The 27,213-nt window shown below is 43.4% G+C and overlaps 1 protein-coding gene across 9 annotated transcripts in view; it reads right to left on the bottom strand.

The window, feature by feature from the left end:
• The window catches only part of CACNA1C (calcium voltage-gated channel subunit alpha1 C), a 553,842-nt gene that overhangs the window by 147,687 nt on the left and 378,942 nt on the right, over window positions 1-27,213 (bottom strand). For all 9 annotated transcript variants that reach the window (XM_073650394.1, XM_073650389.1, XM_073650392.1 and 6 more), the window contains exon 9: window positions 3,046-3,218. In XM_073650394.1, coding sequence (XP_073506495.1) covers window positions 3,046-3,218 — 173 coding nt within the window. The remainder of the gene's footprint in view (window positions 1-3,045; window positions 3,219-27,213) is intronic.

Here is a 27,213-nt window from a genome sequence, read left to right as displayed (position 1 = left end):
AGACAGGAGGGGGATGCAGCTGCAGTTTTTCTCTCTATATGTAGACAGGAGGGGGATGCAGCTGCAGTTTTTCTCTCTATATGTAGAAAGGAGGGGGATGCAGCTGCCGTTTTTATCTCTATATGTAGACAGGAGGGGGATGCAGCTGCAGTTTTTCTCTCTCTATATGTGGACAGGAGGGGGATGCAGCTGCAGTTATTCTCTCTATATGTAGACAGGAGGGGGATGCAGCTGCAGTTTTTCTCTCTATATATACAGGAGGGGGATGCAGCTGCAGTTTTTATCTCTATATGTAGACAGGAGGGGGATGCAGCTGCAGTTTTTCTCTCTATATGTAGACAGGAGGAGGATGCAGCTGCAGTTTTTCTCTCTATATATACAGGAGGGGGATGCAGCTGCAGTTTTTCTCTCTCTATATGTGGACAGGAGGGGGATGCAGCTGCAGTTATTCTCTCTATATGTAGACAGGAGGGGGATGCAGCTGCAGTTTTTCTCTCTATATATACAGGAGGGGGATGCAGCTGCAGTTTTTATCTCTATATGTAGACAGGAGGGGGATGTAGCTGCAGTTTTTCTCTCTATATGTAGACAGGAGTGGGATGCAGCTGCAGTTTTTCTCTCTCTATATGTAGACAGGAGGGGGATGCAACTGCAGTTTTCTCTCTCTATATGTAGACAGGAGTGGGATGCAGCAGCAGTTTTTCTCTCTATATATACAGGAGGGGGATGCAGCTGCAGTTTTTCTCTCTATATATACAGGAGGGGGATGCAGCTGCAGTTTTTCTCTCTATATGTAGACAGGAGGGGGATGCAGCTGCAGTTTTTCTCTCTATATGTAGACAGGAGGGGGATGCAGCTGCAGTTTTTCTCTCTATATGTAGACAGGAGGAGGATGCAGCTGCAGTTTTTCTCTCTCTATATGTAGACAGGAGGGGGATGCAGCTAGAGTTTTTATCTCTATATGTAGACAGGAGGGGGATGCAGCTAGAGTTTTTCTCTGTATATGTAGACAGGAGGGGGATGCAGCTGCAGTTTTTCTCTCTATATGTAGACAGGAGGGGGATGCAGCTGCAGTTTTTCTCTCTATATGTAGACAGGAGGGGGATGCAGCTGCAGCTTTTCTCTCTCTATATGTGGAGAGGAGGGGGATGCAGCTGCAGTTATTCTCTCTATATGTAGACAGGAGGGGGATGCAGCTGCAGTTTTTCTCTCTATATATACAGGAGGGGGATGCAGCTGCAGTTTTTATCTCTATATGTAGACAGGAGGGGGATGCAGCTGCAGTTTTTCTCTCTATATGTAGACAGGAGGGGGATGCAGCTGCAGTTTTTCTCTATATATATACAGGAGGGGGATGCAGCTGCAGTTTTTATCTCTATATGTAGACAGGAGGGGGATGCAGCTGCAGTTTTTCTCTCTCTATATGTGGACAGGAGGGGGATGCAGCTGCAGTTTTTCTCTCTATATGTAGACAGGAGGGGGATGCAGGTGCAGTTTTTCTCTCTCTATATGTAGACAGGAGGGGGATGCAGCTGCAGTTTTTCTCTCTATATGTAGACAAGAGTGGGATGCAGCTGCAGTTTTTCTCTCTATATGTAGACAGGAGGGGGATGCAGCTGCAGTTTTTCTCTCTATATGTAGACAGGAGGGGGATGCAGCTGCAGTTTTTCTCTCTATATATACAGGAGGGGGATGCAGCTGCAGTTTTTCTCTCTATATGTAGACAGGAGGGGGATGCAGCTGCAGTTTTTCTCTCTATATGTAGACAGGACGGGGATGCAGCTGCACTTTTTCTCTCTATATGTAGACAGGAGGGGGATGCAGCTGCAGTTTTTCTCTCTATATATACAGGAGGGGGATGCAGCTGCAGTTTTTCTCTCTATATGTAGACAGGAGTGGGATGCAGCAGCAGTTTTTCTCTCTATATATACAGGAGGGGGATGCAGCTGCAGTTTTTCTCTCTATATATACAGGAGGGGGATGCAGCTGCAGTTTTTATCTCTATATGTAGACAGGAGTGGGATGCAGCTGCAGTTTTTCTCTCTATATATACAGGAGGGGGATGCAGCTGCAGTTTTTCTCTCTCTATATGTAGACAGGAGGGGGATACAGCTGCAGTTTTTCTCTCTATATGTAGACAGGAGGGGGATGCAGCTGCATTTTTACTCTCTATATGTAGACAGGAGGGGGATGCAGCTGCAGTTTTTCTCTCTATATGTAGACAGGAGGGGGATGCAGCTGCAGTTTTTCTCTCTATATGTAGACAGGAGGGGGATGCAGCTGCAGTTTTTTTCTCTCTCTCTATATAGACAAGAGGGGGATGCAGCTGCACTTTTTCTCTCTCTCTCTATATAGACAAGAGGGGGATGCACTGCTTTGGGGGCCATATAGATGACTTGTGTCAGTCTCAGGAGCAGCGGTGCAATGTGAGGGCAGCGCCTCCTTCCCTGATGTGGCGCTGGAGCCGCGGCCGGACCCTCCTGGCATTTGGCAGAGCCCACGATGAACGTCGGATTTTCCAGATAATCTTGTTAAATTTAGCGGAGAATTATTTGATGCTTGACTGGACGCCAATAAAGGCCGGGAGACGAGGTCCTGAGACAAATCGCCAGGAGCGCGGACCCCCTCCCTGGACACGTCTCTGCTCATTACCGGGGAGATATCTTTAGATCACAAAGTGACGCCGCCGTCGGTTCAGTGTCATTGGAAGGGAAGGTCGGCTCATGAATCACGGCCGTGACTCCAGCGACTCCGTGTGCCGACCCTGCAAGGTGCCATCAGCGGACACAACCTGCAGGACAGCAGACCTTAGTGTAACGTGACAAATGAGATGTAAGCAGCGGCTGCATATTAGGAGGTGGTCCGTGAGGGGCAGCAGCTGGCAGCAGCAACTCTTGGGTTACAAATAAGGTATTAATTATACTCCAGTAACATCCAGAGCTGCTCTGTTAGCTCGCAGTTACATACGTTCTTGTTTGGATGCAGCTTTGGGTGTGACTGGAGCACAGGATGCAATGCAGTCACTGTAGTGATAGAGGCACTGACTGTTTCTTGGTTTGTCCTCATCAATATCTTCATCTTCATTTTCGGGGTCGATATCTTCGGCCTGGGTGATCCAGTCCAGGTAACCCTTTAAGTCTTCCTCCAGTTGCTGCTTCTCCCTCAGTTTTTGGAAGTCGCCCCGAGCCTTGGCCTTCTCCCTCTCCTTAGAAAACTCGCTGGTGAGACAGAGGGAAGCAGCTCAGTAACCGGGTAGAGGACATACAGAGGACAGGTGATGGATATCGTGCTCAGGTTATATAGGACGCTCCATCCTGAAGGTGGAGGGAAGTCAGGGAAGGACAAGACTCTGAAGCGGCTCCTTCCCGAGACCACCCATCACCACCCATCATGATTGTCTCATAAACAGTGCAGGGCTCTATGCCACAGACCCAAAAATAATAATGTGCAGTACCTGCTGTGTCCACAGGGTGGCAGTAGACACCTCCCACATAACCTATCCCACAGTTTATGGACTATTCTGGGCAGTGTTGGCGCATACCCCGCACACATCGCTGGGGGGGCTGCAATGTATTTTTACTTATATAAAGGCATGAGGTATTATATACCTTAATTAAGCCATTATTTCATCCATCGCTGACATGTTACCATATCAGAGGAGTGCTAGCCCTTCTGCCGAGCCCCCCTGAATCCTCCTTTGCCCGGTGGAGTCGCGCGGCTCCGAGCATCATCAGAAATCAACATTTTTATTCAGCGTATTATTTACTAGATGAAAAGGCTGCGATTGTATCTGTGCCAGATAAAGGGCAGGAAACGTTCAGCTGCGGCTCATGGCGATAATAAGTGCAGCTCAGGATTCGAGTGCTCACGTCTCCGTCACCGAACCTGTAATTTCCAGCAACACAAATCACGAGCGCTTCTGTCTAGGGCAGCGGGCCAGGACGGCAGGGGAGCCATACAGAGAGCTGGGAGGAGAGGGTGGGACGCGGGGGGCACAGCAGGTCATGGAGGAAGGCTGGGGGCAACCAGTGCGTCCAGGAGAGAGACCCCCACTGCGCGCACAACATGAACCAGAACTACCTGCTCAACCTACATGCAGCATTCACATCAGCGACCTACCACCACTCAGCGAACGCAGGGGGTCCGACAAGGCTGTACAGGTGCAATGACTATTAGTAATTCCTATGTCCAACACCAAACAAATGTACATAAAATCTACACAGTAATGTCACATTGTATATATATATATATTACACTACTGATCCTGAGTTACATCCTGTATTATACTCCAGAGCTGCACTCACTATTCTGCTGGTGCAGTCACTGTGTACATACATTACATTACTGACCCTGAGTTACATCCTGTATTATACTCCAGAGCTGCACTCACTATTCTGCTGGTGCAGTCACTGTGTACATACATTACATTACTGATCCTGAGTTACCTCCTGTATTATACTCCAGAGCTGCACTCACTATTCTTCTGGTGCAGTCACTGTGTACATACATTACATTACTGATCCTGAGTTACATCCTGTATTATACTCCAGAGCTGCACTCACTATTCTGCTGGTGCAGTCACTGTGTACATACATTACATTACTGACCCTGAGTTACATCCTGTATTATACTCCAGAGCTGCACTCACTATTCTGCTGGTGCAGTCACTGTGTACATACATTACATTACTGATCCTGAGTTACATCCTGTATTATACTCCAGAGCTGCACTCACTATTCTGCTGGTGCAGTCACTGTGTACATACATTACATTACTGATCCTGAGTTACCTCCTGTATTATACTCCAGAGCTGCACTCACTATTCTGCTGGTGCAGTCACTGTGTACATACATTACATTACTGATCCTGACTTATCTCCTGTATTATACTCCAGAGCTGCACTCACTATTCTGCTGGTGCAGTCACTGTGTACATACCTTACATTACTGATCCTGGGTTACATTCTGTATTATACTCCAGAGCTGCACTCACTATTCTGCTGGTGCAGTCACTGTGTACATACATTACTGATCCTGAGTTACATCCTGTATTATACTCCAGAGCTGCACTCACTATTCTGCTGGTGCAGTCACCGTATAGATACATTACATTACTGATCCTGAGTTACATCCTGTATTATACTCCAGAGCTGCACTCACTATTCTGCTAGTGCAGTCACTGTGTACATACATTACAATACTGATCCTGAGTTACATCCTGTATTATACTCCAGAGCTGCACTCACTATTCTGCTGGTGCAGTCACTGTGTACATACATTACAATACTGATCCTGAGTTACATCCTGTATTATACTCCAGAGCTGCACTCACTATTCTGCTGGTGCAGTCACTGTGTACATACATTACATTACTGATCCTGAGTTACCTCCTGTATTATACTCCAGAGCTGCACTCACTATTCTGCTGGTGCAGTCACCGTATAGATACATTACATTACTGATCCTGAGTTACATCCTGTATTATACTCCAGAGCTGCACTCACTATTCTGCTAGTGCAGTCACTGTGTACATACATTACATTACTGATCCTGAGTTACATCCTGTATTATACTCCAGAGCTGCACTCACTATTCTGCTGGTGCAGTCACTGTGTACATACATTACATTACTGATCCTGAGTTACATCCTGTATTATACTCCAGAGCTGCACTCACTATTCAGCTGGTGCAGTCACTGTGTACATACATTACATTACTGATCCTGAGTTACATCCTGTATTATACTCCAGAGCTGCACTCACTATTCTGCTGGTGCAGTCACTGTGTACATACATTACATTACTGATCCTGAGTTACCTCCTGTATTATACTCCAGACCTGCACTCACTATTCTGCTGGTGCAGTCACTGTGTACATACATTACATTACTGATCCTGACTTATCTCCTGTATTATACTCCAGAGCTGCACTCACTATTCTGGTGGTGCAGTCACTGTGTACATACATTACATTACTGATCCTGGGTTACATCCTGTATTATACTCCAGAGCTGCACTCACTATTCTGCTGGTGCAGTCACTGTGTACATACATTACTGATCCTGAGTTACATCCTGTATTATACTCCAGAGCTGCACTCACTATTCTGCTGGTGCAGTCACCGTATAGATACATTACATTACTGATCCTGAGTTACATCCTGTATTATACTCCAGAGCTGCACTCACTATTCTGCTAGTGCAGTCACTGTGTACATACATTACATTACTGATCCTGAGTTACATCCTGTATTATACTCCAGAGCTGCACTCACTATTGTGCTGGTGCAGTCACTGTGTACATACATTACATTACTGATCCCGAGTTACCTCCTGTATTATACCCCAGAGCTGCACTCACTATTTTGCTGGTGCAGTCACTGTGTACATACATTACATTACTGATCCTGAGTTACATCCAGTATTATACTCCAGAGCTGCACTCACTATTCTGCTGGTGCAGTCACTGTGTACATACATTACATTACTGATCCTGAGTTACATCCTGTATTATACTCCAGAGCTGCACTCACTATTCTGCTGGTGCAGTCACTGTGTACATACATTACATTACTGATCCTGAGTTACATCCTGTATTATACTCCAGAGCTGCACTCACTATTCTGCTGGTGCAGTCACTGTGTACATACAATACATTACTGATCCTGAGTTACATCCTGTATTATACTCCAGAGCTGCACTCACTATTCTGCTGGTGCAGTCACTGTGTACATACATTACATTACTGATCCTGAGTTACCTCCTGTATTATACTCCAGAGCTGCACTCACTATTCTGCTGGTGCAGTCACTGTGTACATACATTACATTACTGATCCTGAGTTACATCCTGTATTATACTCCAGAGCTGCACTCACTATTCTGCTGGTGCAGTCACTGTGTACATACATTACATTACTGATCCTGAGTTACGTCCTGTATTATACTCCAGAGCTGCACTCACTATTCTGCTGGTGCAGTCACTGTGTACATACATTACATTACTGATCCTGAGTTACATCCTGTATTATACTCCAGAGCTGCACTCACTATTCTGCTGGTGCAGTCAGTGTGTACATACATTACATTACTGATCCCGAGTTACGTCCTGTATTATACTCCAGAGCTGCACTCACTATTCTGCTGGTGCAGTCACTGTGTACATACATTACTGATCCTGAGTTACATCCTGTATTATACTCCAGAGCTGCACTCACTATTCTGCTGGTGCAGTCACTGTGTACATACATTACATTACTGATCCCGAGTTACCTCCTGTATTATACCCCAGAGCTGCACTCACTATTCTGCTGGTGCAGTCACTGTGTACATACATTACATTACTGATCCTGAGTTACATCCTGTATTATACTCCAGAGCTGCACTCACTATTCTGCTGGTGCAGTCACTGTGTACATACATTACATTACTGATCCTGAGTTACATCCTGTATTATACTCCAGAGCTGCACTCACTATTCTGCTGGTGCAGTCACTGTGTACATACATTACTGATCCTGAGTTACATCCTGTATTATACTCCAGAGCTGCACTCACTATTCTGCTGGTGCAGTCACCGTATAGATACATTACATTACTGATCCTGAGTTACATCCTGTATTATACTCCAGAGCTGCACTCACTATTCTGCTAGTGCAGTCACTGTGTACATACATTACATTACTGATCCTGAGTTACATCCTGTATTATACTCCAGAGCTGCACTCACTATTGTGCTGGTGCAGTCACTGTGTACATACATTACATTACTGATCCCGAGTTACCTCCTGTATTATACCCCAGAGCTGCACTCACTATTTTGCTGGTGCAGTCACTGTGTACATACATTACATTACTGATCCTGAGTTACATCCAGTATTATACTCCAGAGCTGCACTCACTATTCTGCTGGTGCAGTCACTGTGTACATACATTACATTACTGATCCTGAGTTACATCCTGTATTATACTCCAGAGCTGCACTCACTATTCTGCTGGTGCAGTCACTGTGTACATACATTACATTACTGATCCTGAGTTACATCCTGTATTATACTCCAGAGCTGCACTCACTATTCTGCTGGTGCAGTCACTGTGTACATACAATACATTACTGATCCTGAGTTACATCCTGTATTATACTCCAGAGCTGCACTCACTATTCTGCTGGTGCAGTCACTGTGTACATACATTACATTACTGATCCTGAGTTACCTCCTGTATTATACTCCAGAGCTGCACTCACTATTCTGCTGGTGCAGTCACTGTGTACATACATTACATTACTGATCCTGAGTTACATCCTGTATTATACTCCAGAGCTGCACTCACTATTCTGCTGGTGCAGTCACTGTGTACATACATTACATTACTGATCCTGAGTTACGTCCTGTATTATACTCCAGAGCTGCACTCACTATTCTGCTGGTGCAGTCACTGTGTACATACATTACATTACTGATCCTGAGTTACATCCTGTATTATACTCCAGAGCTGCACTCACTATTCTGCTGGTGCAGTCAGTGTGTACATACATTACATTACTGATCCCGAGTTACGTCCTGTATTATACTCCAGAGCTGCACTCACTATTCTGCTGGTGCAGTCACTGTGTACATACATTACTGATCCTGAGTTACATCCTGTATTATACTCCAGAGCTGCACTCACTATTCTGCTGGTGCAGTCACTGTGTACATACATTACATTACTGATCCCGAGTTACCTCCTGTATTATACCCCAGAGCTGCACTCACTATTCTGCTGGTGCAGTCACTGTGTACATACATTACATTACTGATCCTGAGTTACATCCTGTATTATACTCCAGAGCTGCACTCACTATTTTGCTGGTGCAGTCACTGTGTACATACATTACATTACTGATCCTGAGTTACATCCTGTATTATACTCCAGAGCTGCACTCACAATTCTGCTGGTGCAGTCACTGTGTACATACATTACATTACTGATCCTGAGTTATATCCTGTATTATACTCCAGAGCTGCACTCACTATTCTGCTGGTGCAGTCACTGTGTACATACATTACTGATCCTGAGTTACATCCTGTATTATACTCCAGAGCTGCACTCACTATTCTGCTAGTGCAGTCACTGTGTACATACATTACATTACTGATCCTGAGTTACGTCCTGTATTATACTCCAGAGCTGCACTCACTATTCTGCTGGTGCAGTCTCTGTGTACATACATTACATTACTGATCCTGAGTTACCTCCTGTATTATACTCCAGAGCTGCACTCACTATTCTGCTGGTGCAGTCACTGTGTACATACATTACTGATCCTGAGTTACATCCTGTATTATACTCCAGAGCTGCACTCACTATTCTGCTAGTGCAGTCACTGTGTACATACATTACATTACTGATCCTGAGTTACGTCCTGTATTATACTCCAGAGCTGCACTCACTATTCTGCTGGTGCAGTCTCTGTGTACATACATTACATTACTGATCCTGAGTTACCTCCTGTATTATACTCCAGAGCTGCACTCACTATTCTGCTGGTGCAGTCACTGTGTACAGACATTACATTACTGATCCTGAGTTACATCCTGTATTATACTCCAGAGCTGCACTCACTATTCTGCTGGTGCAGTCACTGTGTACATACATTACATTACTGATCCTCAGATACATCCTGTATTATACTCCAGAGCTGCACTCACTATTCTGCTGGTGCAGTCACTGTGTACATACATTACATTACTGATCCTGAGTTACATCCTGTATTATACTCCAGAGCTGCACTCACTATTCTGCTGGTGCAGTCACTGTGTACATACATTACATTACTGATCCTGAGTTACATCCTGTATTATACTCCAGAGCTGCACTCACTATTCTGCTGGTGTAGTCACTGTGTACATACATTACTGATCCTGAGTTACATCCTGTATTATACTCCAGAGCTGCACTCACTATTCTGCTGGTACAGTCACTGTGTACATACATTACATTACTGATCCTGAGTTACCTCCTGTATTATACTCCAGAGCTGCACTCACTATTCTGCTGGTGCAGTCACTGTGTACATACATTACATTACTGATCCTGAGTTACATCCTGTATTATACTCCAGTGCTGCACTCACTATTCTGCTGGTGCAGTCACTGTGTACATACATTACATTACTGATCCCGAGTTACCTCCTGTATTATACTACAGAGCTGCACTCACTATTCTGCTGGTGCAGTCACTGTGTACATACATTACATTACTGATCCTGAGTTACATCCTGTATTATACTCCAGAGCTGCACTCACTATTCTGCTGGTGCAGTCACTGTGTACATACATTACATTACTGATCCTGAGTTACATCCTGTATTATACTCCAGAGCTGCACTCACTATTCTGCTGGTGCAGTCACTGTGTACATACATTACATTACTGATCCTGAGTTACCTCCTGTATTATACCCCAGAGCTGCACTCACTATTCTGCTGGTGCAGTCACTGTGTACATACATTACATTACTGATCCTGAGTTACATCCTGTATTATACTCCAGAGCTGCACTCACTATTCTGCTGGTGGAGTCACTGTGTACATTCATTACATTACTGATCCTGAGTTACATCCTGTATTATACTCCAGAGCTGCACTCACTATTCTGCTGGTGCAGTCACTGTGTACATACATTACATTACTGATCCTGAGTTACATCCTGTATTATACTCCAGAGCTGCACTTACTATTCTGCTGGTGCAGTCACTGTGTACATACATTACATTACTGATCCTGAGTTACATCCTGTATTATACCCCAGAGCTGCACTCACTATTCTGCTGGTGCAGTCACTGTGTACATACATTACATTACTGATCCTGAGTTACATCCTGTATTATCCTCCAGAGCTGCACTCACTATTCTGCTGGTGCAGTCACTGTGTACATACATTACATTACTGATCCTGAGTTACATCCTGTATTATACTCCAGAGCTGCACTCACTATTCTGCTGGTGCAGTCACTGTGTACATACATTACATTACTGATCCTGAGTTACATCCCGTATTATCCTCCAGAGCTGCACTCACTATTCTGCTGGTACAGTCACTGTGTACATACATTACATTACTGATCCTGAGTTACATCCTGTATTATACCCCAGAGCTGCACTCACTATTCTGCTGGTGCAGTCACTGTGTACATACATTACATTACTGATCCTGAGTTACCTCCTGTATTATACTCCAGAGCTGCACTCACTATTCTGCTGGTGCAGTCACTGTGTACATACAATACATTACTGATCCTGAGTTACATCCTGTATTATACTCCAGAGCTGCACTCACTATTCTGCTGGTGCAGTCACTGTGTACATACATTACATTACTGATCCTGAGTTACCTCCTGTATTATACTCCAGAGCTGCACTCACTATTCTGCTGGTGCAGTCACTGTGTACATACATTACATTACTGATCCTGAGTTACATCCTGTATTATACTCCAGAGCTGCACTCACTATTCTGCTGGTGCAGTCACTGTGTACATACATTACATTACTGATCCTGAGTTACGTCCTGTATTATACTCCAGAGCTGCACTCACTATTCTGCTGGTGCAGTCACTGTGTACATACATTACATTACTGATCCTGAGTTACATCCTGTATTATACTCCAGAGCTGCACTCACTATTCTGCTGGTGCAGTCAGTGTGTACATACATTACATTACTGATCCCGAGTTACGTCCTGTATTATACTCCAGAGCTGCACTCACTATTCTGCTGGTGCAGTCACTGTGTACATACATTACTGATCCTGAGTTACATCCTGTATTATACTCCAGAGCTGCACTCACTATTCTGCTGGTGCAGTCACTGTGTACATACATTACATTACTGATCCCGAGTTACCTCCTGTATTATACCCCAGAGCTGCACTCACTATTCTGCTGGTGCAGTCACTGTGTACATACATTACATTACTGATCCTGAGTTACATCCTGTATTATACTCCAGAGCTGCACTCACTATTCTGCTGGTGCAGTCACTGTGTACATACATTACATTACTGATCCTGAGTTACATCCTGTATTATACTCCAGAGCTGCACTCACAATTCTGCTGGTGCAGTCACTGTGTACATACATTACATTACTGATCCTGAGTTATATCCTGTATTATACTCCAGAGCTGCACTCACTATTCTGCTGGTGCAGTCACTGTGTACATACATTACTGATCCTGAGTTACATCCTGTATTATACTCCAGAGCTGCACTCACTATTCTGCTGGTGCAGTCACTGTGTACATACATTACATTACTGATCCTGAGTTACGTCCTGTATTATACTCCAGAGCTGCACTCACTATTCTGCTGGTGCAGTCTCTGTGTACATACATTACATTACTGATCCTGAGTTACCTCCTGTATTATACTCCAGAGCTGCACTCACTATTCTGCTGGTGCAGTCACTGTGTACATACATTACTGATCCTGAGTTACATCCTGTATTATACTCCAGAGCTGCACTCACTATTCTGCTAGTGCAGTCACTGTGTACATACATTACATTACTGATCCTGAGTTACGTCCTGTATTATACTCCAGAGCTGCACTCACTATTCTGCTGGTGCAGTCTCTGTGTACATACATTACATTACTGATCCTGAGTTACCTCCTGTATTATACTCCAGAGCTGCACTCACTATTCTGCTGGTGCAGTCACTGTGTACAGACATTACATTACTGATCCTGAGTTACATCCTGTATTATACTCCAGAGCTGCACTCACTATTCTGCTGGTGCAGTCACTGTGTACATACATTACATTACTGATCCTCAGATACATCCTGTATTATACTCCAGAGCTGCACTCACTATTCTGCTGGTGCAGTCACTGTGTACATACATTACATTACTGATCCTGAGTTACATCCTGTATTATACTCCAGAGCTGCACTCACTATTCTGCTGGTGCAGTCACTGTGTACATACATTACATTACTGATCCTGAGTTACATCCTGTATTATACTCCAGAGCTGCACTCACTATTCTGCTGGTGTAGTCACTGTGTACATACATTACTGATCCTGAGTTACATCCTGTATTATACTCCAGAGCTGCACTCACTATTCTGCTGGTACAGTCACTGTGTACATACATTACATTACTGATCCTGAGTTACCTCCTGTATTATACTCCAGAGCTGCACTCACTATTCTGCTGGTGCAGTCACTGTGTACATACATTACATTACTGATCCTGAGTTACATCCTGTATTATACTCCAGTGCTGCACTCACTATTCTGCTGGTGCAGTCACTGTGTACATACATTACATTACTGATCCCGAGTTACCTCCTGTATTATACTACAGAGCTGCACTCACTATTCTGCTGGTGCAGTCACTGTGTACATACATTACATTACTGATCCTGAGTTACATCCTGTATTATACTCCAGAGCTGCACTCACTATTCTGCTGGTGCAGTCACTGTGTACATACATTACATTACTGATCCTGAGTTACATCCTGTATTATACTCCAGAGCTGCACTCACTATTCTGCTGGTGCAGTCACTGTGTACATACATTACATTACTGATCCTGAGTTACCTCCTGTATTATACCCCAGAGCTGCACTCACTATTCTGCTGGTGCAGTCACTGTGTACATACATTACATTACTGATCCTGAGTTACATCCTGTATTATACTCCAGAGCTGCACTCACTATTCTGCTGGTGGAGTCACTGTGTACATTCATTACATTACTGATCCTGAGTTACATCCTGTATTATACTCCAGAGCTGCACTCACTATTCTGCTGGTGCAGTCACTGTGTACATACATTACATTACTGATCCTGAGTTACATCCTGTATTATACTCCAGAGCTGCACTCACTATTCTGCTGGTGCAGTCACTGTGTACATACATTACATTACTGATCCTGAGTTACATCCTGTATTATACCCCAGAGCTGCACTCACTATTCTGCTGGTGCAGTCACTGTGTACATACATTACATTACTGATCCTGAGTTACATCCTGTATTATCCTCCAGAGCTGCACTCACTATTCTGCTGGTGCAGTCACTGTGTACATACATTACATTACTGATCCTGAGTTACATCCTGTATTATACTCCAGAGCTGCACTCACTATTCTGCTGGTGCAGTCACTGTGTACATACATTACATTACTGATCCTGAGTTACATCCCGTATTATCCTCCAGAGCTGCACTCACTATTCTGCTGGTACAGTCACTGTGTACATACATTACATTACTGATCCTGAGTTACATCCTGTATTATACCCCAGAGCTGCACTCACTATTCTGCTGGTGCAATCACTGTGTACATACATTACATTACTGATCCGGAGTTACATCCTGTATTATACTCCAGAGCTGCACTCACTATTCTGCTGGTGCAGTCTCTGTGTACATACATTACATTACTGATCCTGAGTTACCTCCTGTATTATACTCCAGAGCTGCACTCACTATTCTGCTGGTGCAGTCACTGTGTACATACATTACATTACTGATCCTGAGATACATCCTGTATTATACTCCAGAGCTGCACTCACTATTCTGCTGGTGCAGTCACTGTGTACATACATTACATTACTGATCCTGAGTTACATCCTGTATTATACTCCAGAGCTGCACTCACTATTCTGCTGGTGCAGTCACTGTGTACATACATTACATTACTGATCCTGAGTTACATCCTGTATTATACTCCAGAGCTGCACTCACTATTCTGCTGGTGTAGTCACTGTGTACATACATTACTGATCCTGAGTTACATCCTGTATTATACTCCAGAGCTGCACTCACTATTCTGCTGGTACAGTCACTGTGTACATACATTACATTACTGATCCTGATTTACATCCTGTATTATACTCCAGTGCTGCACTCACTATTCTGCTGGTGCAGTCACTGTGTACATACATTACATTACTGATCCCGAGTTACCTCCTGTATTATACTACAGAGCTGCACTCACTATTCTGCTGGTGCAGTCACTGTGTACATACATTACATTACTGATCCTGAGTTACATCCTGTATTATACTCCAGAGCTGCACTCACTATTCTGCTGGTGCAGTCACTGTGTACATACATTACATTACTGATCCTGAGTTACATCCTGTATTATACTCCAGAGCTGCACTCACTATTCTGCTGGTGCAGTCACTGTGTACATACATTACATTACTGATCCTGAGTTACCTCCTGTATTATACCCCAGAGCTGCACTCACTATTCTGCTGGTGCAGTCACTGTGTACATACATTACATTACTGATCCTGAGTTACATCCTGTATTATACTCCAGAGCTGCACTCACTATTCTGCTGGTGGAGTCACTGTGTACATACATTACATTACTGATCCTGAGTTACATCCTGTATTATACTCCAGAGCTGCACTCACTATTCTGCTGGTGCAGTCACTGTGTACATACATTACATTACTGATCCTGAGTTACATCCTGTATTATACTCCAGAGCTGCACTCACTATTCTGCTGGTGCAGTCACTGTGTACATACATTACATTACTGATCCTGAGTTACATCCCGTATTATCCTCCAGAGCTGCACTCACTATTCTGCTGGTGCAGTCACTGTGTACATACATTACATTACTGATCCTGAGTTACATCCTGTATTATACTCCAGAGCTGCACTCACTATTCTGCTGGTGCAGTCACTGTGTACATACATTACATTACTGATCCTGAGTTACATCCTGTATTATACTCCAGAGCTGCACTCACTATTCTGCTGGTGTAGTCACTGTGTACATACATTACTGATCCTGAGTTACATCCTGTATTATACTCCAGAGCTGCACTCACTATTCTGCTGGTACAGTCACTGTGTACATACATTACATTACTGATCCTGAGTTACCTCCTGTATTATACTCCAGAGCTGCACTCACTATTCTGCTGGTGCAGTCACTGTGTACATACATTACATTACTGATCCTGAGTTACATCCTGTATTATACTCCAGAGCTGCACTCACTATTCTGCTGGTGTAGTCACTGTGTACATACATTACTGATCCTGAGTTACATCCTGTATTATACTCCAGAGCTGCACTCACTATTCTGCTGGTGCAGTCACTGTGTACATACATTACATTACTGATCCTGAGTTACCTCCTGTATTATACCCCAGAGCTGCACTCACTATTCTGCTGGTGCAGTCACTGTGTACATACATTACATTACTGATCCTGAGTTACATCCTGTATTATACTCCAGAGCTGCACTCACTATTCTGCTGGTGGAGTCACTGTGTACATTCATTACATTACTGATCCTGAGTTACATCCTGTATTATACTCCAGAGCTGCACTCACTATTCTGCTGGTGCAGTCACTGTGTACATACATTACATTACTGATCCTGAGTTACATCCTGTATTATACTCCAGAGCTGCACTCACTATTCTGCTGGTGCAGTCACTGTGTACATACATTACATTACTGATCCTGAGTTACATCCTGTATTATACCCCAGAGCTGCACTCACTATTCTGCTGGTGCAGTCACTGTGTACATACATTACATTACTGATCCTGAGTTACATCCTGTATTATCCTCCAGAGCTGCACTCACTATTCTGCTGGTGCAGTCACTGTGTACATACATTACATTACTGATCCTGAGTTACATCCTGTATTATACTCCAGAGCTGCACTCACTATTCTGCTGGTGCAGTCACTGTGTACATACATTACATTACTGATCCTGAGTTATATCCCGTATTATCCTCCAGAGCTGCACTCACTATTCTGCTGGTACAGTCACTGTGTACATACATTACATTACTGATCCTGAGTTACATCCTGTATTATACCCCAGAGCTGCACTCACTATTCTGCTGGTGCAATCACTGTGTACATACATTACATTACTGATCCGGAGTTACATCCTGTATTATACTCCAGAGCTGCACTCACTATTCTGCTGGTGCAGTCTCTGTGTACATACATTACATTACTGATCCTGAGTTACCTCCTGTATTATACTCCAGAGCTGCACTCACTATTCTGCTGGTGCAGTCACTGTGTACATACATTACATTACTGATCCTGAGATACATCCTGTATTATACTCCAAAGCTGCACTCACTATTCTGCTGGTGCAGTCACTGTGTACATACATTACATTACTGATCCTGAGTTACATCCTGTATTATACTCCAGAGCTGCACTCACTATTCTGCTGGTGCAGTCACTGTGTACATACATTACATTACTGATCCTGAGTTACATCCTGTATTATACTCCAGAGCTGCACTCACTATTCTGCTGGTGTAGTCACTGTGTACATACATTACTGATCCTGAGTTACATCCTGTATTATACTCCAGAGCTGCACTCACTATTCTGCTGGTACAGTCACTGTGTACATACATTACATTACTGATCCTGATTTACATCCTGTATTATACTCCAGTGCTGCACTCACTATTCTGCTGGTGCAGTCACTGTGTACATACATTACATTACTAATCCCGAGTTACCTCCTGTATTATACTACAGAGCTGCACTCACTATTCTGCTGGTGCAGTCACTGTGTACATACATTACATTACTGATCCTGAGTTACATCCTGTATTATACTCCAGAGCTGCACTCACTATTCTGCTGGTGCAGTCACTGTGTACATACATTACATTACTGATCCTGAGTTACATCCTGTATTATACTCCAGAGCTGCACTCACTATTCTGCTGGTGCAGTCACTGTGTACATACATTACATTACTGATCCTGAGTTACCTCCTGTATTATACCCCAGAGCTGCACTCACTATTCTGCTGGTGCAGTCACTGTGTACATACATTACATTACTGATCCTGAGTTACATCCTGTATTATACTCCAGAGCTGCACTCACTATTCTGCTGGTGGAGTCACTGTGTACATACATTACATTACTGATCCTGAGTTACATCCTGTATTATACTCCAGAGCTGCACTCACTATTCTGCTGGTGCAGTCACTGTGTACATACATTACATTACTGATCCTGAGTTACATCCTGTATTATACTCCAGAGCTGCACTCACTATTCTGCTGGTGCAGTCACTGTGTACATACATTACATTACTGATCCTGAGTTACATCCCGTATTATCCTCCAGAGCTGCACTCACTATTCTGCTGGTGCAGTCACTGTGTACATACATTACTGATCCTGAGTTACATCCTGTATTATACTCCAGAGCTGCACTCACTATTCTGCTGGTACAGTCACTGTGTACATACATTACATTACTGATCCTGAGTTACATCCTGTATTATACCCCAGAGCTGCACTCACTATTCTGCTGGTGCAGTCACTGTGTACATACATTACATTACTGATCCGGAGTTACATCCTGTATTATACTCCAGAGTTGCACTCACTATTCTGCTGGTGCAGTCACTGTGTACATACATTACATTACTGATCCTGAGTTACCTCCTGTATTATACTCCAGAGCTGCACTCACTATTCTGCTGGTGCAGTCACTGTGTACATACATTACATTACTGATCCTGAGTTACCTCCTGTATTATACTCCAGAGCTGCACTCACTATTCTGCTGGTGCAGTCACTGTGTACATACATTACATTACTGATCCTGAGTTACATCCTGTATTATACTCCAGAGCTGCACTCACTGTTCTGCTGGTGCAGTCACTGTGTACACACATTACATTACTGATCCTGAGTTACCTCCTGTATTATACTCCAGAGCTGCACTCACTATTCTGCTGGTGCAGTCACTGTGTACATACATTACATTACTGATCCTGAGTTACATCCTGTATTATACTCCGTAGCTGCACTCACTATTCTGCTGGTGCAGTCACTGTGTACATACATTACTGATCCTGAGTTACCTCCTGTATTATACTCCAGAGCTGCACTCACTATTCTGCTGGTGCAGTCACTGTGTACATACATTACATTACTGATCCTGAGTTACATCCTGTATTATACTCCAGAGCTGCACTCACTATTCTGCTGGTGCAGTCACTGTGTACATACATTACATTACTGATCCTGAGTTACCTCCTGTATTACACTCCAGAGCTGCACTCACTATTCTGCTGGTGCAGTCACTGTGTACATACATTACATTACTGATCCTGAGTTACATCCTGTATTATACTCCAGAGCTGCACTCACTATTCTGCTGGTGCAGTCACTGTGTACATACATTACATTACTGATCCTGAGTTACCTCCTGTATTATACTCCAGAGCTGCACTCACTATTCTGCTGGTGCAGTCACTGTGTACATACATTACATTACTGATCCTGAGTTACATCCTGTATTATACTCCAGAGCTGCACTCACTATTCTGCTGGTGGAGTCACTGTGTACATACATTACATTACTGATCCTGAGTTACATCCTGTATTATACTCCAGAGCTGCACTCACTATTCTGCTGGTGCAGTCACTGTGTACATACATTACATTACTGATCCTGAGTTACATCCTGTATTATACTCCAGAGCTGCACTCACTATTCTGCTGGTGCAGTCACTGTGTACATACATTACATTACTGATCCTGAGTTACATCCCGTATTATCCTCCAGAGCTGCACTCACTATTCTGCTGGTGCAGTCACTGTGTACATACATTACTGATCCTGAGTTACATCCTGTATTATACTCCAGAGCTGCACTCACTATTCTGCTGGTGCAGTCACTGTGTACATACATTACATTACTGATCCTGAGTTACATCCCGTATTATCCTCCAGAGCTGCACTCACTATTCTGCTGGTGCAGTCACTGTGTACATACATTACATTACTGATCCTGAGTTACATCCTGTATTATACTCCAGAGCTGCACTCACTATTCTGCTGGTGGAGTCACTGTGTACATACATTACATTACTGATCCTGAGCTACATCCTGTATTATACTCCAGAGCTGCACTCACTATTCTGCTGGTACAGTCACTGTGTACATACAATACATTACTGATCCCGAGTTACCTCCTGTATTATACTACAGAGCTGCACTCACTATTCTGCTGGTGCAGTCACTGTGTACATACATTACATTACTGATCCTGAGTTACATCCTGTATTATACTCCAGAGCTGCACTCACTATTCTGCTGGTACAGTCACTGTGTACATACAATACATTACTGATCCCGAGTTACCTCCTGTATTATACTACAGAGCTGCACTCACTATTCTGCTGGTGCAGTCACTGTGTACATACATTACATTACTGATCCTGAGTTACATCCTGTATTATACTCCAGAGCTGCACTCACTATTCTGCTGGTGCAGTCACTGTGTACATACATTACATTACTGATCCTGAGTTACCTCCTGTATTATACTCCAGAGCTGCACTCACTATTCTGCTGGTGCAGTCACTGTGTACATACATTACATTACTGATCCCGAGTTACCTCCTGTATTATACTACAGAGCTGCACTCACTATTCTGCTGGTGCAGTCACTGTGTACATACATTACATTACTGATCCTGAGTTACATCCTGTATTATACTCCAGAGCTGCACTCACTATTCTGCTGGTGCAGTCACTGTGTACATACATTACATTACTGATCCTGAGTTACATCCTGTATTATACCCCAGAGCTGCACTCACTATTCTGCTGGTGCAGTCACTGTGTACATACATTACATTACTGATCCTGAGTTACATCCTGTATTATCCTCCAGAGCTGCACTCACTATTCTGCTGGTGCAGTCACTGTGTACATACATTACATTACTGATCCTGAGTTACATCCTGTATTATACTCCAGAGCTGCACTCACTATTCTGCTGGTGCAGTCACTGTGTACATACATTACATTACTGATCCTGAGTTATATCCCGTATTATCCTCCAGAGCTGCACTCACTATTCTGCTGGTACAGTCACTGTGTACATACATTACATTACTGATCCTGAGTTACATCCTGTATTATACCCCAGAGCTGCACTCACTATTCTGCTGGTGCAATCACTGTGTACATACATTACATTACTGATCCGGAGTTACATCCTGTATTATACTCCAGAGCTGCACTCACTATTCTGCTGGTGCAGTCTCTGTGTACATACATTACATTACTGATCCTGAGTTACCTCCTGTATTATACTCCAGAGCTGCACTCACTATTCTGCTGGTGCAGTCACTGTGTACATACATTACATTACTGATCCTGAGATACATCCTGTATTATACTCCAGAGCTGCACTCACTATTCTGCTGGTGCAGTCACTGTGTACATACATTACATTACTGATCCTGAGTTACATCCTGTATTATACTCCAGAGCTGCACTCACTATTCTGCTGGTGCAGTCACTGTGTACATACATTACATTACTGATCCTGAGTTACATCCTGTATTATACTCCAGAGCTGCACTCACTATTCTGCTGGTGTAGTCACTGTGTACATACATTACTGATCCTGAGTTACATCCTGTATTATACTCCAGAGCTGCACTCACTATTCTGCTGGTACAGTCACTGTGTACATACATTACATTACTGATCCTGATTTACATCCTGTATTATACTCCAGTGCTGCACTCACTATTCTGCTGGTGCAGTCACTGTGTACATACATTACATTACTAATCCCGAGTTACCTCCTGTATTATACTACAGAGCTGCACTCACTATTCTGCTGGTGCAGTCACTGTGTACATACATTACATTACTGATCCTGAGTTACATCCTGTATTATACTCCAGAGCTGCACTCACTATTCTGCTGGTGCAGTCACTGTGTACATACATTACATTACTGATCCTGAGTTACATCCTGTATTATACTCCAGAGCTGCACTCACTATTCTGCTGGTGCAGTCACTGTGTACATACATTACATTACTGATCCTGAGTTACCTCCTGTATTATACCCCAGAGCTGCACTCACTATTCTGCTGGTGCAGTCACTGTGTACATACATTACATTACTGATTCTGAGTTACATCCTGTATTATACTCCAGAGCTGCACTCACTATTCTGCTGGTGGAGTCACTGTGTACATACATTACATTACTGATCCTGAGTTACATCCTGTATTATACTCCAGAGCTGCACTCACTATTCTGCTGGTGCAGTCACTGTGTACATACATTACATTACTGATCCTGAGTTACATCCTGTATTATACTCCAGAGCTGCACTCACTATTCTGCTGGTGCAGTCACTGTGTACATACATTACATTACTGATCCTGAGTTACATCCCGTATTATCCTCCAGAGCTGCACTCACTATTCTGCTGGTGCAGTCACTGTGTACATACATTACTGATCCTGAGTTACATCCTGTATTATACTCCAGAGCTGCACTCACTATTCTGCTGGTACAGTCACTGTGTACATACATTACATTACTGATCCTGAGTTACATCCTGTATTATACCCCAGAGCTGCACTCACTATTCTGCTGGTGCAGTCACTGTGTACATACATTACATTACTGATCCGGAGTTACATCCTGTATTATACTCCAGAGCTGCACTCACTATTCTGCTGGTGCAGTCACTGTGTACTTACATTACATTACTGATCCTGAGTTACCTCCTGTATTATACTCCAGAGCTGCACTCACTATTCTGCTGGTGCAGTCACTGTGTACATACATTACATTACTGATCCTGAGTTACCTCCTGTATTATACTCCAGAGCTGCACTCACTATTCTGCTGGTGCAGTCACTGTGTACATACATTACATTACTGATCCTGAGTTACATCCTGTATTATACTCCAGAGCTGCACTCACTGTTCTGCTGGTGCAGTCACTGTGTACACACATTACATTACTGATCCTGAGTTACCTCCTGTATTATACTCCAGAGCTGCACTCACTATTCTGCTGGTGCAGTCACTGTGTACATACATTACATTACTGATCCTGAGTTACATCCTGTATTATACTCCAGAGCTGCACTCACTATTCTGCTGGTGCAGTCACTGTGTACATACATTACATTACTGATCCTGAGTTACCTCCTGTATTATACTCCAGAGCTGCACTCACTATTCTGCTGGTGCAGTCACTGTGTACATACATTACATTACTGATCCTGAGTTACATCCTGTATTATACTCCAGAGCTGCACTCACTATTCTGCTGGTGCAGTCACTGTGTACATACATTACATTACTGATCCTGAGTTACCTCCTGTATTACACTCCAGAGCTGCACTCACTATTCTGCTGGTGCAGTCACTGTGTACATACATTACATTACTGATCCTGAGTTACATCCTGTATTATACTCCAGAGCTGCACTCACTATTCTGCTGGTGCAGTCACTGTGTACATACATTACATTACTGATCCTGAGTTACCTCCTGTATTATACTCCAGAGCTGCACTCACTATTCTGCTGGTGCAGTCACTGTGTACATACATTACATTACTGATCCTGAGTTACATCCTGTATTATACTCCAGAGCTGCACTCACTATTCTGCTGGTGGAGTCACTGTGTACATACATTACATTACTGATCCTGAGTTACATCCTGTATTATACTCCAGAGCTGCACTCACTATTCTGCTGGTGCAGTCACTGTGTACATACATTACATTACTGATCCTGAGTTACATCCTGTATTATACTCCAGAGCTGCACTCACTATTCTGCTGGTGCAGTCACTGTGTACATACATTACATTACTGATCCTGAGTTACATCCCGTATTATCCTCCAGAGCTGCACTCACTATTCTGCTGGTGCAGTCACTGTGTACATACATTACTGATCCTGAGTTACATCCTGTATTATACTCCAGAGCTGCACTCACTATTCTGCTGGTACAGTCACTGTGTACATACATTACATTACTGATCCCGAGTTACATCCTGTATTATACCCCAGAGCTGCACTCACTATTCTGCTGGTGCAGTCACTGTGTCCATACATTACATTACTGATCCTGAGATACATCCTGTATTATACTCCAGAGCTGCACTCACTATTCTGCTGGTGCAGTCACTGTGTACATACATTACATTACTGATCCTGAGTTACATCCTGTATTATACTCCAGAGCTGCACTCACTATTCTGCTGGTGTAGTCACTGTGTACATACATTACTGATCCTGAGTTACATCCTGTATTATACTCCAGAGCTGCACTCACTATTCTGCTGGTACAGTCACTGTGTACATACAATACATTACTGATCCCGAGTTACCTCCTGTATTATACTACAGAGCTGCACTCACTATTCTGCTGGTGCAGTCACTGTGTACATACATTACATTACTGATCCTGAGTTACATCCTGTATTATACTCCAGAGCTGCACTCACTATTCTGCTGGTGCAGTCACTGTGTACATACATTACATTACTGATCCTGAGTTACCTCCTGTATTATACTCCAGAGCTGCACTCACTATTCTGCTGGTGCAGTCACTGTGTACATACATTACATTACTGATCCCGAGTTACCTCCTGTATTATACTACAGAGCTGCACTCACTATTCTGCTGGTGCAGTCACTGTGTACATACATTACATTACTGATCCTGAGTTACCTCCTGTATTATACTACAGAGCTGCACTCACTATTGTGCTGGTGCAGTCACTGTGTATATACATTACATTACTGATCCTGAGTTACATCCTGTATTATACTCCAGAGCTGCACTCACTATTCTGCTGGTGCAGTCACTGTGTACATACATTACATTACTGATCCTGAGTTACCTCCTGTATTATACTCCAGAGCTGCACTCACTATTCTGCTGGTGCAGTCACTGTGTACATACATTACATTACTGATCCTGAGTTACCTCCTGTATTATACTCCAGAGCTGCACTCACTATTCTGCTGGTGCAGTCACTGTGTACATACATTACTGATCCTGAGTTACATCCTGTATTATACTCCAGAGCTGCACTCACTATTCTGCTGGTGCAGTCACCGTATAGATACATTACATTACTGATCCTGAGTTACATCCTGTATTATACTCCAGAGCTGCACTCACTATTCTGCTAGTGCAGTCACTGTGTACATACATTACATTCCTGATCCTGAGTTACATCCTGTATTATACTCCAGAGCTGCACTCACTATTCTGCTGGTGCAGTCACTGTGTACATACATTACATTACTGATCCTGAGTTACATCCTGTATTATACTCCAGAGCTGCACTCACTATTCAGCTGGTGCAGTCACTGTGTACATACATTACATTACTGATCCTGAGTTACGTCCTGTATTATACTCCAGAGCTGCACTCACTATTCTGCTGGTGCAGTCACTGTGTACATACATTACATTACTGATACTGAGTTACTTCCTGTATTATACTCCAGAGCTGCACTCACTATTCTGCTGGTGCAGTCACTGTGTACATACATTACATTACTGATCCTGAGTTACATCCTGTATTATACTCCAGAGCTGCACTCACTATTCTGCTGGTGCAGTCACTGTGTACATACATTACATTACTGATCCTGAGTTATGTCCTGTATTATACTCCAGAGCTGCACTCACTATTCTGCTGGTGCAGTCTCTGTGTACATACATTACATTACTGATCCTGAGTTACATCCTGTATTATACTCCAGAGCTGCACTCACTATTCTGCTGGTGCAGTCACTGTGTACATACATTACATTACTGATCCTGAGTTACATCCTGTATTATACTCCAGAGCTGCACTCACTAATCTGCTGGTGTAGTCACTGTGTACATACATTACTGATCCTGAGTTACATCCTGTATTATACTCCAGAGCTGCACTCACTATTCTGCTGGTACAGTCACTGTGTACATACATTACATTACTGATCCTGAGTTACCTCCTGTATTATACTCCAGAGCTGCACTCACTATTCTGCTGGTGCAGTCACTGTGTACATACATTACATTACTGATCCCGAGTTACCTCCTGTATTATACTCCAGAGCTGCACTCACTATTCTGCTGGTGCAGTCACTGTGTACATACATTACATTACTGATCCTGAGTTACATCCTGTATTATACTCCAGAGCTGCACTCACTATTCTGCTGGTGCAGTCACTGTGTACATACATTACATTACTGATCCTGAGTTACATCCTGTATTATACTCCAGAGCTGCACTCACTATTCTGCTGGTGCAGTCACTGTGTACATACATTACATTACTGATCCTGAGTTACCTCCTGTATTATACTCCAGAGCTGCACTCACTATTCTGCTGGTGCAGTCACTGTGTACATACATTACATTACTGATCCTGAGTTACATCCTGTATTATACTCCAGAGCTGCACTCACTATTCTGCTGGTGCAGTCACTGTGTACATACATTACATTACTGATCCTGAGTTACGTCCTGTATTATACTCCAGAGCTGCACTCACTATTCTGCTGGTGCAGTCGCTGTGTACATACATTACATTACTGATCCTGAGTTACATCCTGTATTATACTCCAGAGCTGCACTCACTATTCTGCTGGTGCAGTCAGTGTGTACATACATTACATTACTGATCCCGAGTTACCTCCTGTATTATACTCCAGAGCTGCACTCACTATTGTGCTGGTGCAGTCACTGTGTACATACATTACATTACTGATCCCGAGTTACCTCCTGTATTATACCCCAGAGCTGCACTCACTATTCTGCTGGTGCAGTCACTGTGTACATACATTACATTACTGATCCCGAGTTACCTCCTGTATTATACCCCAGAGCTGCACTCACTATTCTGCTGGTGCAGTCACTGTGTACATACATTACATTACTGATCCTGAGTTACCTCCTGTATTATACTCCAGAGCTGCACTCACTATTCTGCTGGTGCAGTCACTGTGTACATACATTACATTACTGATCCTGAGTTACATCCTGTATTATACTCCAGAGCTGCACTCACTATTCTGCTGGTGCAGTCACTGTGTACATACATTACATTACTGATCCCGAGTTACCTCCTGTATTATACCCCAGAGCTGCACTCACTATTCTGCTGGTGCAGTCACTGTGTACATACATTACATTACTGATCCTGAGTTACATCCTGTATTATACTCCAGAGCTGCACTCACTATTCTGCTGGTGCAGTCACTGTGTACATACATTACATTACTGATCCTGAGTTACATCCTGTATTATACTCCAGAGCTGCACTCACTATTCTGCTGGTGCAGTCACTGTGTACATACATTACATTACTGATCCTGAGTTACCTCCTGTATTATACTCC

Source organism: Phyllobates terribilis, unplaced genomic scaffold, assembly GCF_046119375.1.
Source record: "Phyllobates terribilis strain yellow unplaced genomic scaffold, ASM4611937v1 Scaffold_10__3_contigs__length_209671492, whole genome shotgun sequence".
Taxonomy (NCBI): Eukaryota; Metazoa; Chordata; class Amphibia; order Anura; family Dendrobatidae; genus Phyllobates; species Phyllobates terribilis.
Note: the sequence above shows the minus strand (reverse complement) of the source record. Positions and strands in the feature narration are given on the sequence as shown.